At 46.6% G+C, this 12,103-nt stretch overlaps 1 protein-coding gene across 4 annotated transcripts in view; it reads left to right on the top strand.

The window, feature by feature from the left end:
• WDR37 (WD repeat domain 37) overlaps positions 1-12,103 on the top strand; it is a 191,033-nt gene that overhangs the window by 55,545 nt on the left and 123,385 nt on the right. For 3 of the 4 annotated variants that reach the window (XM_073677654.1, XM_073677652.1, XM_073677653.1), the window contains one exon: positions 4,941-5,118. The exons of the other annotated variant lie outside the window; for it this stretch is intronic. In XM_073677654.1, the coding sequence (XP_073533755.1) occupies positions 4,981-5,118 (138 nt within the window). In that variant the 5' untranslated portion in view covers positions 4,941-4,980. The remainder of the gene's footprint in view (positions 1-4,940; positions 5,119-12,103) is intronic. 4 annotated transcript variants of the gene reach the window in all.

Here is a 12,103-nt window from a genome sequence, read left to right as displayed (position 1 = left end):
TGAACTCTACCTTAGCCATCAGCATAATAATTTTTAATGAAAGAAAGGTTTTCTGCTTTTCACTGACTGATCCAGTTGTTTTTCGGATGCCAACACTTCCCGCACCACGTAAATCCAAGCTCCTAATAGTCCAGGATATAATGGCCATTACTTTGCCGGAGGTGGCCAGTGGCCGGGGAGATTACACGTGTAGCAGGGCTGTGATAAACCTCTTGTAGTACCAGCTGGCAGATATTATGTCACGGAGGCTGGGGAGGCTTTTATCAATGGCCGCTTCTGTCTGGTGTCCGATCACTGCGCTGATTGGATAATTTCTCCTCCCGTCTCTAGTAAATTCTGTGTGTGCTGTGCATAATCTGCACCTAATCTGAATCTCATTTACTAAATCCTCCCTTACATCACTCGGACTCACTGCCATATGTTTCCTGAGCTTTAGCTCATTACGTTCTCCTGCTGAGTGTAGAGATGGTCGTGAATGACATAAGAGCAAAAATACATATATCTCGGAATTGCCATTAATTATTTGGAAATTTCTTGGTCACGGTTACCGATCTCCCGGGATTGTGCTTTAGTGGCCGCCACGTACCATGGGCTAATTACAGAACCTCTCCATCAGTTTACCGAGCGGCACCAATTATTTGTGCACATGACAGGAGGCAGTGTGATTGTCTGCAGCTCAAACCATCAGCATCCGAGGCCTCCATTACATCACAGCCTTCGTGCACATTCAGTTCCTGGTGTCTATTATAAATGGCATCTGTCACCTGTACTCTATATGAACATTATGGAAGGCCTTAGTGCTGTGTGGGTACACATCGGATGGCGTGTTCACCAATAATTTATGTCCCAGTGCATGCGAGCGATTTTTGCCCACACGTAGTGAAAAATTGTACTTTGTTCGGTGCACAGACATGGAGGAAAACGGCAGAAGCATGAGAACATGCAAAACGGTTGTCCCTCGTTTTCCTCAATGTCTGTGCTCCTCATGCGTTGACTGAATAAAGTGCTCTTTTAATATATCAGTGGTGAGTGCCGCCATCTTCAGTCTTCTGAACTCCGATTCTCATGGACTTTCTATACCTGAGCACCACCAGTTCTTGTTCTCTGTATTAATTGCACTGCAAGACCAATGTTATTGTCTCCTGGAATCATTCAGGTGGATGTACTAGTGGTGCCAACGTGGTTTGTTTCTTATTCCTCTACTAGTGGAAAATGTTGTCTTTTTGTTTTTTAAATGTTTGTACATTACATATAAAATTAAAACCATTTTAACGTTAAAAAAAACTTGTGCATGCTCCAGTCTAGTACATATTTTTGGACCACACTTGTGCATGTAGTAATAGGCAGCTTGTGCTCAATCACATGTAACTATACCCTGAACCAGCCACGTACTAAATTTGCAGCGGTGACTGGCCCAGTTTTAACAATGGCCGTCTGAACCTGGCCGTACTTCTAGTTCAGCTGTGGATGGCATATCTGTTGAACTGCGTGCCAGATGCCACTGCATGGCGTGTTTCACAGGTATCTATCGCCTATGGGCTTATTCTACCATTTGTATAATGAATACGCAGTGAGATGCTCATGAACAGTGCCGGACGTGTACAGGGGCATCCTTCACCCCAGACTGGGCACTTTTGTAAACTGGAGTTGCTGTACTGGAAACTCCACATTGCAGAGATCTTAAAAACCGTGAGAAATTGATAGCTTTTTGGTAAACTGCCTCGCTTTTCACTATGTGATGAATATTTTTTTTTTTTATTTGCTTCAAGGAGTTGTCTGGCCATATAATATTGATGACCTATCCATTAGTATCAGATCGGTTGTGGTGCCGGATCCCCACCAATCAGCTGTTCTCTGCTCCAGCTGCATGTAGACAGACTATGGGGGGAAACCAACAGCTCCGTTCACTGTGCAGTGGCCATTCCCTGGTACTGCAGCTCAGCGCCTAATCACTTAATTAGATCCTGAGCTGCAGTACCAGGGAACGGCCACCACACAGTGAACGGAGCTGTGCTGTTGCTCCCCATATACTGTTTACTTTTATCTGTTAGCAGAGCTGACGACAGATGTTCTGTTGGACCCCCAGCGATCTGATGTTGAAGAACTCTTAGGATAGGCCATCTATATCTTAAAGGGGTTGTCCAGGTTTGGGATAGAAGTCTGCAGTCACTCTATGTGACTACAGACTTGAATCCTCTCAGCATGCACATTTCACGCTGTCAGAATTCTCTATGCTGGTCAAGCGTAGCGGGCGGTCAAGTGACGACTAGTTGCTCTAGTGAATTGAGTGAAGCCGTGCACATCTAGTCTGAATGTTGCTGAAAGTATGCAGATTGCATACTTGGTGTCACTGCCATTGAGAGCAGTTTAATGAGTATCTGAGAATCCTGACAGTATGCAGTGTGCGCCCTGTGAGGATTCAGAAGTCTACAGTCACAGTGACTGCAAAGTTTCATCCCAAGCCTGTTAAACCCCTTTAAGGCAGGAGAAGGCATTTAAACTGGAATATTACTGAGTAAAGAAAGTGTCGCTTGTGATGTTTAAGTATTGTTCAAATTTATAAAGGTAGTCAGATAGTAAGAGGACCGTGCAGTATGAGACCAGACGGGTGAGTTTTGTAATGATCGTGTGTCACTCCAGGTGTGGGAAAGACAGTGCAACACAGAGGGAAAGGGGGATGTGGAGACCTCCTAGTCTGGTCTAGTGTCACCCTGTCTCACCTACCGTCCCTATATTGCTTCTTCACCAATCGCCGCACGCCTGCCTCGCCCTGTCTTTCCCTGGCGAATAGCTAAGGCTAGGGATGGGAGGAGATGAGCAATAGTCGATCTCCACTAAACTCTATAGACAACAAGGGTAGACAAACATGGGGAGATTGCTTAGCTTTAGACGACTCCAGACAAATGCAAACTCTGCCTCAAGCTCCAGAGAGGATGAAGTACTGCTCTTGCTAAGCCTTCACAAGTAGAAATGAATATAGCCGGCACCGCCCTCTCAGACACGCCAGGTATATATACACCCAGGCCAGGGAGCCAATTACCAGAGCGAGGTAGCTGCTCGGTCCTAGAGACAGCCAGCCTCTAAGAAGATGTCTGTAATGCCAAACGTAGAGATCTCCTGCAACCAACTGCAGGGCGACTGCCAGTCACCTCTGATACACCCGTGACATTGTGATAGTGACAAGCTGAACATTATGTGTAAGTGCTGCTTATTTAATGGTCACTTGCTTTTTGTCTAAACACAAATGAATAGGGTCTCATGTATCAGAATAGTATTTGAGAAAAATGAGCCCAGTTGTACCAAAAACAGGAAAAAGTACGGGGCTCACCACGCCTGCTGCCGAAGTTCACCTGATATACTCATGGGAGGGTGCCTAACCCCGCTGGTGGAGCACAGCCAAAATGGAAAAAGAACATTTTTTTTTTCCCCTGCTTTTGCAGTTCGTGGACCCCATGTACACACATTAGAGGTTGGGAATGTACAGATTTTTCTATACGGTCCGGGCTCATCCACATTTGCAAGGATTCTGATAATGATTTGTAGTTATGAGAATAATCAAGCCCTAATTGCTGGAAAGCTGAAACAAGGGAATTGGTAATTTGTTCTTTACTGTACAGTCAGCATATTCACCTGTAAGGAGGGCCCGCTGCTTTTCCTTCCACCTCCTTATTCCTTGCAGTTGAGATAAAGGGGGTCACCTTGATCCGCACAGTATGTCCTTGTCTATGACGCCTTTACATCCTGTTTATACTTTAGTGGCTTTCCTATATGCTATATTTCCTTTTCCCTTAGACTTCCTATATTCTTTACTATATCCTTACACTTGTTCTGCTTAAAGGGAACCTGTCTGTTGGCTTTTTTTGCACTTATCCACCATGTTACTCAGCTCTGTAATATCTTCACCATCAGGGTATTAGAGAAATTGATCGAAACGACACCGAAAATTATAATAAACTGTCACATTCCTGAGCATGATGTATGTCACTTACCTCCAACTATTCATCCAGGATGCCCATTACTGCAACTAATCCTGCAATCCGGGCTGTAACTATGCAAATTGGGACCAAAACAGGATCCAGCCTGGCGCTTTTAACCTTTTCTGCAACTTTTTTTTCTTTATTACAAAAAGTCACATGTTCCTATGAAGGGTCTTTAAAATTTTGCTCAAAAAATTTCATACCTACATAAAATCACTCCAGGGGGAGAATGGAGGACATTTGTGCAAAATAATTTAAAATGTTCAAAATTTTGAATCTATGAATCGGCCGAATATATTTGGAAACCCCAAACTCGGTCCACAATAAAGAACATTTAAATAAACCAAAAAAACACTGAACAGGCGAACACATATAAAATGGACGCCAGTCTAAAAGAATAAGACGCAAATTAAAAACATGCAAAAAAACCCCCCCACCAAAAACTAGACCTCAAATGTAAAAAATTAATCGAGTTGGGCTCTATAGCTAAAAACATAATAGTAAAGCTGTTAAACAGAGTTACAGGATCTGGGGAATTTGTGGATACCTCCCGCGCTGCCAAATATTGAAGACGTCAATTCACAGAAAATTATTAAACTTGCGGTTTTTATTCAACGCTTTTTGAAGTGATAGGCGCTTCTTCAGGAACAAACCACACTCCTGAAGAAGCGCCTGTCACTTCGAAACTCATTGGATAAAAACTGCAAGTTTAATCATTTTCTGTGAATTGACGGTCTTATAATATAAAAATGCATAATATCATTGATCAGGTTAACACAATCTGATATCAATACCTTTTTATTGTTTGTCTGATAAGACCCTATTTGCGCTACTTTTAGGTCCGTTACAACTCGCCTGTTTCCTTTTAATTTATTTTTATTTGCTTTTTTATTTTTTTTTTTTATATATTCGGATTTTCTGTTGATAAAAGCTTGTTGTTCCCCCCCCCCCCCCCCCCCCCAGTTTTTCTTCCATTCTGCTGGGAACCACAAAGTGAGGAGCGATGCCCACTGAAAGTGGAAGCTGGGCAGCTGCGCGGCAAACTAAGCAGAAGCGCAAGTCCAACAGTCTGACGTTGAAGCGGACAAATAGCTCGGAGCAGGAGCGGCCCAGTCTGCATCGGGACATGCTGGAGGGACAGGTGAGCGTCTCTTACCATCACCAGTGGGAGGGGAATGAAATCTATCGGTGCATTGAATTGTTCACGGGCTCAGATTTGTGTTATGGAGATGGTGAAGGTTACATGAATTTTATGAATAATGGGTTCTTGGGAATTGTTGAATGTCGACTCGACCCCATTTTATGGCGGATTTCGTTATTTTGCTTTTTAAGACTGTTGCCTGCTGCATTAAGATCTGCACAGCCGCCCAAGTTACAGGGGTAATCAACCCTTTTTGTGCTGTGCTGGGCCTAGTTAGTCCCAGCAGGAGCCTCTGTGTGCTGGAATCCCAGCGATCAAGTGATCAGTCATGTGACCTCTGGGACATTACTGCCGCCTCTGTTTGATATACAGTGCTATTTGAGTGCGGTGTATATTAAATCTGAGCAGATAGAAGACGCTTTTACCGCTTGTTTCCGGGAATCTCAATGTTCTGACTTCTGCGTGGTTTTGATGGTTGAGCTGTTTATATATTCGATATATACGGTAATAGTATACAGTAAGCTCCGCTAGTGATGGCTGCGGCGGCAAACAGAGCTTTATGTTAAGTGTAACCGTCATTTTAATTTTTTTTTTCGTTAAACAATTGTACGTGTGAAAATAAGAAAACTTGTAATTTATCTTATTAGTAAAATTTGCTTCTTTCACTCACAATTTCTTCAAAAAAAATCTGTATTCAGTGAGACAGAATTTCGCATTTACTGAGATAACAATTGGTGCTTTTAAAATTCTATGGAAGAGGAGCTGAAGACAGGTACAGATATTCTGCTGTAGGTTTACCTGGCACATCAGTTACAATTCTCCATAGAACTTTATGAGCACTAACTGTCACCTGTCTAATTAATGGGAAATCAGTCTATGCACAGTGTACACCGAAAGCTGTCAATCAGCGGTGTTATACAGAGCCAGTAATTAAGAGTAGCAGATAATTTTTATCAAAAGCACAGCAAGCAGCCCAGCAAGTAATCGCTGGAATCAGGATCTCTGTCCATATTTATGCTACTCTCAGATTAAGAAGCATATACCTTTCCATTCCAGAACTTGGTCTTGTCTTTTATATGGTATGTCCTTGCTGTAACACCTCATTATTTTGCATGTAACCTGTTATAACACCTTATAACGCTTCAGGAGCAAACACTCACATAATGGTGCTCCTGCGCAGGACATGTGTCTGGGACCCCTCTCCTTACATACAGTACAGACCAAAAGTTTGGACACACCTTCTCTTTTAAAGATTTTTCTGTATTTTCATGACTATGAAAATTGTATATTCACACTGAAGGCATCAAAACTATGAATTAACACATGTGGAATTATATACTTAACAAAAAAGTGTGAAACAACTGAAAATATGTCTTATATTCTAGGTTCTTCAAAGTAGCCACCTTTTGCTTTGATGACTGCTTTGTACACTCTTGGCATTCTCTTGATGAGCTTCAAGAGGTAGTCACCGGAAATGGTCTACCAACAATCTTGAAGGAGTTCCCAGAGATGCTTAGCACTTGTTGGCCCTTTTGCCTTCACTCTGCGGTCCAGCTCACCCCAAACCATCTCGATTGGGTTCAGGTCTGGTGACTGTGGAGGCCAGGTCATCTGGCGTAGCACCCCATCACTCTCCTTCTTGGTCAAATAGCCCTTACACAGCCTGGAGGTGTGTTTGGGGTCATTGTCCTGTTGAAAACTAAATGATGGTCCAACTAAACGCAAACCGGATGGAATAGCATGCCGCTGCAAGATGCTGTGGCAGCCATGCTGGTTCAGTATGCCTTCAATTTTGAATAAATCCCCAACAGTGTCACCAGCAAAGCACCCCCACACCATCACACCTCCTCCTCCATGCTTCACGGTGGGAACCAGGCATGTAGAGTCCATCCGTTCACCTTTTCTGCGTCGCACAAAGACACGGTGGTTGGAACCAAAGATCTCAAATTTGTACTCATCAGACCAAAGCACAGATTTCCACTGGTCTAATGTCCATTCCTTGTGTTCTTTAGCCCAAACAAGTCTCTTCTGCTTGTTGCCTGTCCTTAGCAGTGGTTTCCTAGCAGCTATTTTACCATGAAGGCCTGCTGCACAAAGTCTCCTCTTAACAGTTGTTGTAGAGATGTGTCTGCTGCTAGAACTCTGTGTGGTATTGACCTGGTCTCTAATCTGAGCTGCTGTTAACCTGCGATTTCTGAGGCTGGTGACTCTGATAAACTTATCCTCAGAAGCAGAGGTGACTCTTGGTCTTCCTTTCCTGGGGTGGTCCTCATGTGAGCCAGTTTCTTTGTAGCGCTTGATGGTTTTTGCAACTGCACTTGGGGACACTTTCAAAGTTTTCCCAATTTTTCGGACTGACTCACCTTCATTTCTTAAAGTGATGATGGCTGCTCGTTTTTCTTTACTTAGAATTTGTATTATGGCAAGAAAAAAGCAGCTAACAGTCTATTCAGTAGGACTATCAGCTGTGTATCCACCAGACTTCTGCGCAATACAACTGATGGTCCCAACCCCATTTATAAGGCAAGAAATCCCACTTATTAAACCTGACAGGGCACACTGTGAAGTGAAAACCATTTCCGGTGACTACCTCTTGAAGCTCATCAAGAGAATGCCAAGAGTGTGCAAAGCAGTCATCAAAGCAAAAGGTGGCTACTTTGAAGAACCTAGAATATAAGACATATTTTCAGTTGTTTCACACTTTTTTGTTAAGTATATAATTCCACATGTGTTAATTCATAGGTTTGATGCCTTCAGTGTGAATGTACAATTTTCATAGTCATGAAAATACAAAAAAAATCTTTAAATGAGAAGGTGTGTCCAAACTTTTGGTCTGTACTGTATATATCCATCAAGCCCCACCTATAAATCTGGCACATTAAAGTGAATCTGTCAGTAGGATCAACCCTCCTATATGGGCTTGTAGGTCATAGAACGTTGAATAAAATTATACCTTGATATTTGCGTTCTGATGTCTTATTCCAGAGAAATCTGTTTTTTCTTATATGTAAATGAGCTGTTAAGATCTATGGACCAAACATAGATCTCCCTGAGAATCTGCCCCCAGAGATTATTATATATGAAAGGAGTCGTTAAAAGTGTGAGACATGTATATAAGGAAAGCAGGCTGTCAGTCATTACATATCTCACTGATAATTACCCCTTATATTTATAATAATCTCTGGGGGCAGATTCTCCGGGAGATCTATGGCCGGCCCATAGATCTTAACTGCTCATTTACATATAAAGAAAAACATAGATTTCTCTGGAATAAGACATCAGAGTGCAAATATCAAGGTATCATTTTATTCAGTGTTCTATGACCTACATGCCCATATAGACGGCTATATGACTGATTTGATTCCCTTTTAACAAAAAACATTTTCGTTATGCCCATCTGTATAAAACATGTGCTGTACATGTCAAATGGGTTTTCTGGTTTGAGGTTCTGTCTCCAGGCACAGTATGTTGTGAAAAACCATATGTTGCCGTACTCGCCCTCCTCTGGTCCAGCGCTGAGTCTCTACCACTGCTCCCAGTGTCTGTTATTGTTTGCAGTGCTCACTTGACCTTGACAGCATTTTAGTCAAACGGAGAACTCAATGGCTCTGCAAAATTAGACATTGAGTTCTTCAGATCTATGATGGGCTGCAGCGCTGTCGACATAATAGAGACACAGCGTGGTAAACACAGTTTATTTTTCTTCACACTGGGAATGGGGACAGAACCTTTCTCAAAGCAGAAAATCCCTTTAACACATTATATACTGATTAACACTTTATGTATGGGTATACATAGACCACTCATGTGCACAAGATCCATATCTAGAAATTCTGTATTCCTGGGCCCCGGTGTGTACGAGCTAGGAGTGACAGCCAGACGCCGGAGAATCAGGACTCCTGCTTACTTATCCTCTTCATTGCCTTTTTTTTTTTTTTTTGCTTCCAAGTGACATGCACAATTATTTAATCATCTTGGATGTGACCGCAGTGATCAAAGACCTGAACTTACCGACGTGACAGCTGTTCGTTTTCACTAAATTTGCTGCTCTTTTTAAATTTTTTTCCAACAGTGCATAGAGATCTCTTACAGTAAGCCTGCAATCAACTCTTCTTAACCTCCTCGCCTGGAGTAATTCATGTACATGTAATCTTTAACCTCTGTGCTGATCGCTCATCCCACAGCTTGGTATTGCCATAAATAGGTCTAAGTGAGGAGAAGGATTTGGAGAAAAAGCAGCAGGTTCCTTGGCTTCTGATGTTTACTGTATAATTTTAATGGAATTTTTATCTTTTATTTTTCATTTTTTATTTTTTTATTAAAGATGCTACCACGCACATGCTGCATTTGCACAGCAACACCCTCCTCCTCCTCCCCAGCTTCCCCCCTTACTCCCTTTTTCCCTTCTTCTCTCCCTCCTTCTCCTCCTCTTCACCATCTTCCCCCACCTCTTCTTCTTCCTCCTCTTCGCCCTCCCCCTCCTCCTCTTGATCCTCCTCCCCCCTCCTCCTCCTTTGCCCTTCCCCCTCCTCCTTTTCCCTTCCCCCTCCTCCTCCCCCTCCTCCTTTTCCCTTCCCCCTCCTCCTCCTCCTCCTCTTTGCCCTTCCCCCTCCTCCTCCTCCTCTTTGCCCTTCCCCCTCCTCCTCCTCCTCTTTGCCCATCCCCCTCCTCCTCCTCCTCTTCTTTGCCCATCCCCCTCCTCCTCCTCTTTGCCCATCCCCCTCCTCCTCCTCCTCCTCTTTGCCCTTCCCCCTCCTCCTCCTCCTCTTTGCCCTTCCCCCTCCCCCTCCTCCTCCTCCTCCTCCTCCTCTTTGCCCTTCCCCCTCCTCCTCCTCCTCCTCCTCGCCCTTCTCCTCCTCCTTCTCCTCCTCCTCCTCGTCATCGTCATCGTCGTCATCATCATCATCATCATCGCCCTTCCCCCCTCCTCCTCCTCCTCCTCTTCTTTGCCCATCCCCCTCCTCCTCCTCCTCTTTGCCCTTCCCCCTCCTCCTCCTCCTCTTTGCCCTTCCCCCTCCTCCTCCTCCTCTTTGCCCTTCCCCCTCCTCCTCCTCCTCTTTGCCCTTCCCCCTCCTCCTCCTCCTCTTTGCCCTTCCCCCTCCTCCTCCTCCCTTTGCCCTTCCCCCTCCTCCTCCTCCCTTTGCCCTTCCCCCTCCTCCTCCCTTTGCCCTTCCCCCTCCTCCTCCTCCTCCTCCTCCTCATCTTTGCCCTTCCCCCTCCTCCTCCTCCTCCTCATCTTTGCCCTTCCCACTCCTCCTCTTTGCCCTTCCCCACTCCTCCTCTTTGCCCTTCCCCACTCCTCCTCCTCCTCCTCCTCCTCCTCTTTGCCCTTCCCACTCCTCCTCCTCTTTGCCCTTCCCACTCCTCCTCCTCCTCTTTGCCCTTCCCCACTCCTCCTCTTTGCCCTTCCCCACTCCTCCTCCTCCTCCTCTTTGCCCTTCCCCCTCCTCCTCCTCCTCTTTGCCCTTCCCCCTCCTCCTCCTCCTCTTCTTTGCCCATCCCCCTCCTCCTCCTCCTCTTTGCCCTTCCCCCTCCCCCTCCTACTCCTCCTCCTCCTCTTTGCCCTTCCCCCTCCTCCTCCTCCTCTTTGCCCTTCCCCCTCCTCCTCCTCCTCCTCGCCCTTCCCCCTCCTCCTCCTCCTCCTCCTTCTTCTCCTCCTCCTCCTCGTCATCGTCATCGTCATCATCATCATCATCGCCCTTCCCCCCTCCTCCTCCTCCTCTTCTTTGCCCATCCCCCTCCTCCTCCTCCTCTTTGCCCTTCCCCCTCCTCCTCCTCCTCTTTGCCCTTCCCCCTCCTCCTCCTCCTCTTTGCCCTTCCCCCTCCTCCTCCTCCCTTTGCCCTTCCCCCTCCTCCTCCTCCCTTTGCCCTTCCCCCTCCTCCTCCCTTTGCCCTTCCCCCTCCTCCTCCCTTTGCCCTTCCCCCTCCTCCTCCCTTTGCCCTTCCCCCTCCTCCTCCTCCTCCTCCTCCTCATCTTTGCCCTTCCCCCTCCTCCTCCTCCTCCTCCTCTTTGCCCTTCCCCCTCCTCCTCCTCCTCCTCCTCTTTGCCCTTCCCCACTCCTCCTCTTTGCCCTTCCCCACTCCTCCTCTTTGCCCTTCCCCACTCCTCCTCTTTGCCCTTCCCCACTCCTCCTCTTTGCCCTTCCCCACTCCTCCTCCTCTTTGCCCTTCCCACTCCTCCTCTTTGCCCTTCCCACTCCTCCTCCTCCTCTTTGCCCTTCCCCACTCCTCCTCTTTGCCCTTCCCTCTCCTCCTCCTTCTCTTCTTTGCCCATCCCCCTCCTCCTCCTCCTCTTTGCCCTTCCCCCTCCCCCTCCTCCTCCTCCTCTTTGCCCTTCCCCCTCCTCCTCCTCATCTTTTTTGCCCATCCCCCTCCTCCTCCTCCTCTTTGCCCTTCCCCCTCCTCCTCCTCCTCTTTGCCCTTCCCCCTCCCCCTCCCCCTCCTCCTCCTCCTCCTCTTTGCCCTTCCCCCTCCTCCTCCTCCTCCTCTTTGCTGCTGCTCCTCCTCATCCTCATCATCCTCATCATCCTCATCATCATCATCATCATCCTTGCCCCTCCTCCTCCTCCTCTTCTTTGCCCCTCCTCCTCCTCCTCTTCTTTGCCCCTCCTCCTCCTCCTCTTCTTTGCCCCTCCTCCTCCTCCTCCTCTTCTTTGCCCCTCCTCCTCCTCCTCCTCTTCTTCTTTGCCCATCCTCCTCCTCTTCTTCTTTGCCCATCCTCCTCCTCCTCTTCTTTGCCCATCCTCCTCCTCCTCCTTCTCCTCTTCTTTGCCCATCCTCCTCCTCCTCCTTCTCCTCTTCTTTGCCCATCCTCCTCCTCCTCCTCTGCCCTTCCCCCCTCCTCCTCCTCCTCCTCCTCCTCCTCTTTGCCCTTCCCCCTCCTCCTCCTCCTCCTCTTTGCCCTTCCCCCTCCTCCTCATCTTTGCCCTTCCCCCCTCCTCCTCCTCCTCATCCTCCTCTTTGCCCTTCCCACTCCTCCTCTTTG

The sequence above is a fragment of the Phyllobates terribilis genome, unplaced genomic scaffold (genome assembly GCF_046119375.1).
Source record: "Phyllobates terribilis strain yellow unplaced genomic scaffold, ASM4611937v1 Scaffold_4__5_contigs__length_816908805, whole genome shotgun sequence".
Taxonomy (NCBI): Eukaryota; Metazoa; Chordata; class Amphibia; order Anura; family Dendrobatidae; genus Phyllobates; species Phyllobates terribilis.
Note: the sequence above shows the minus strand (reverse complement) of the source record. Positions and strands in the feature narration are given on the sequence as shown.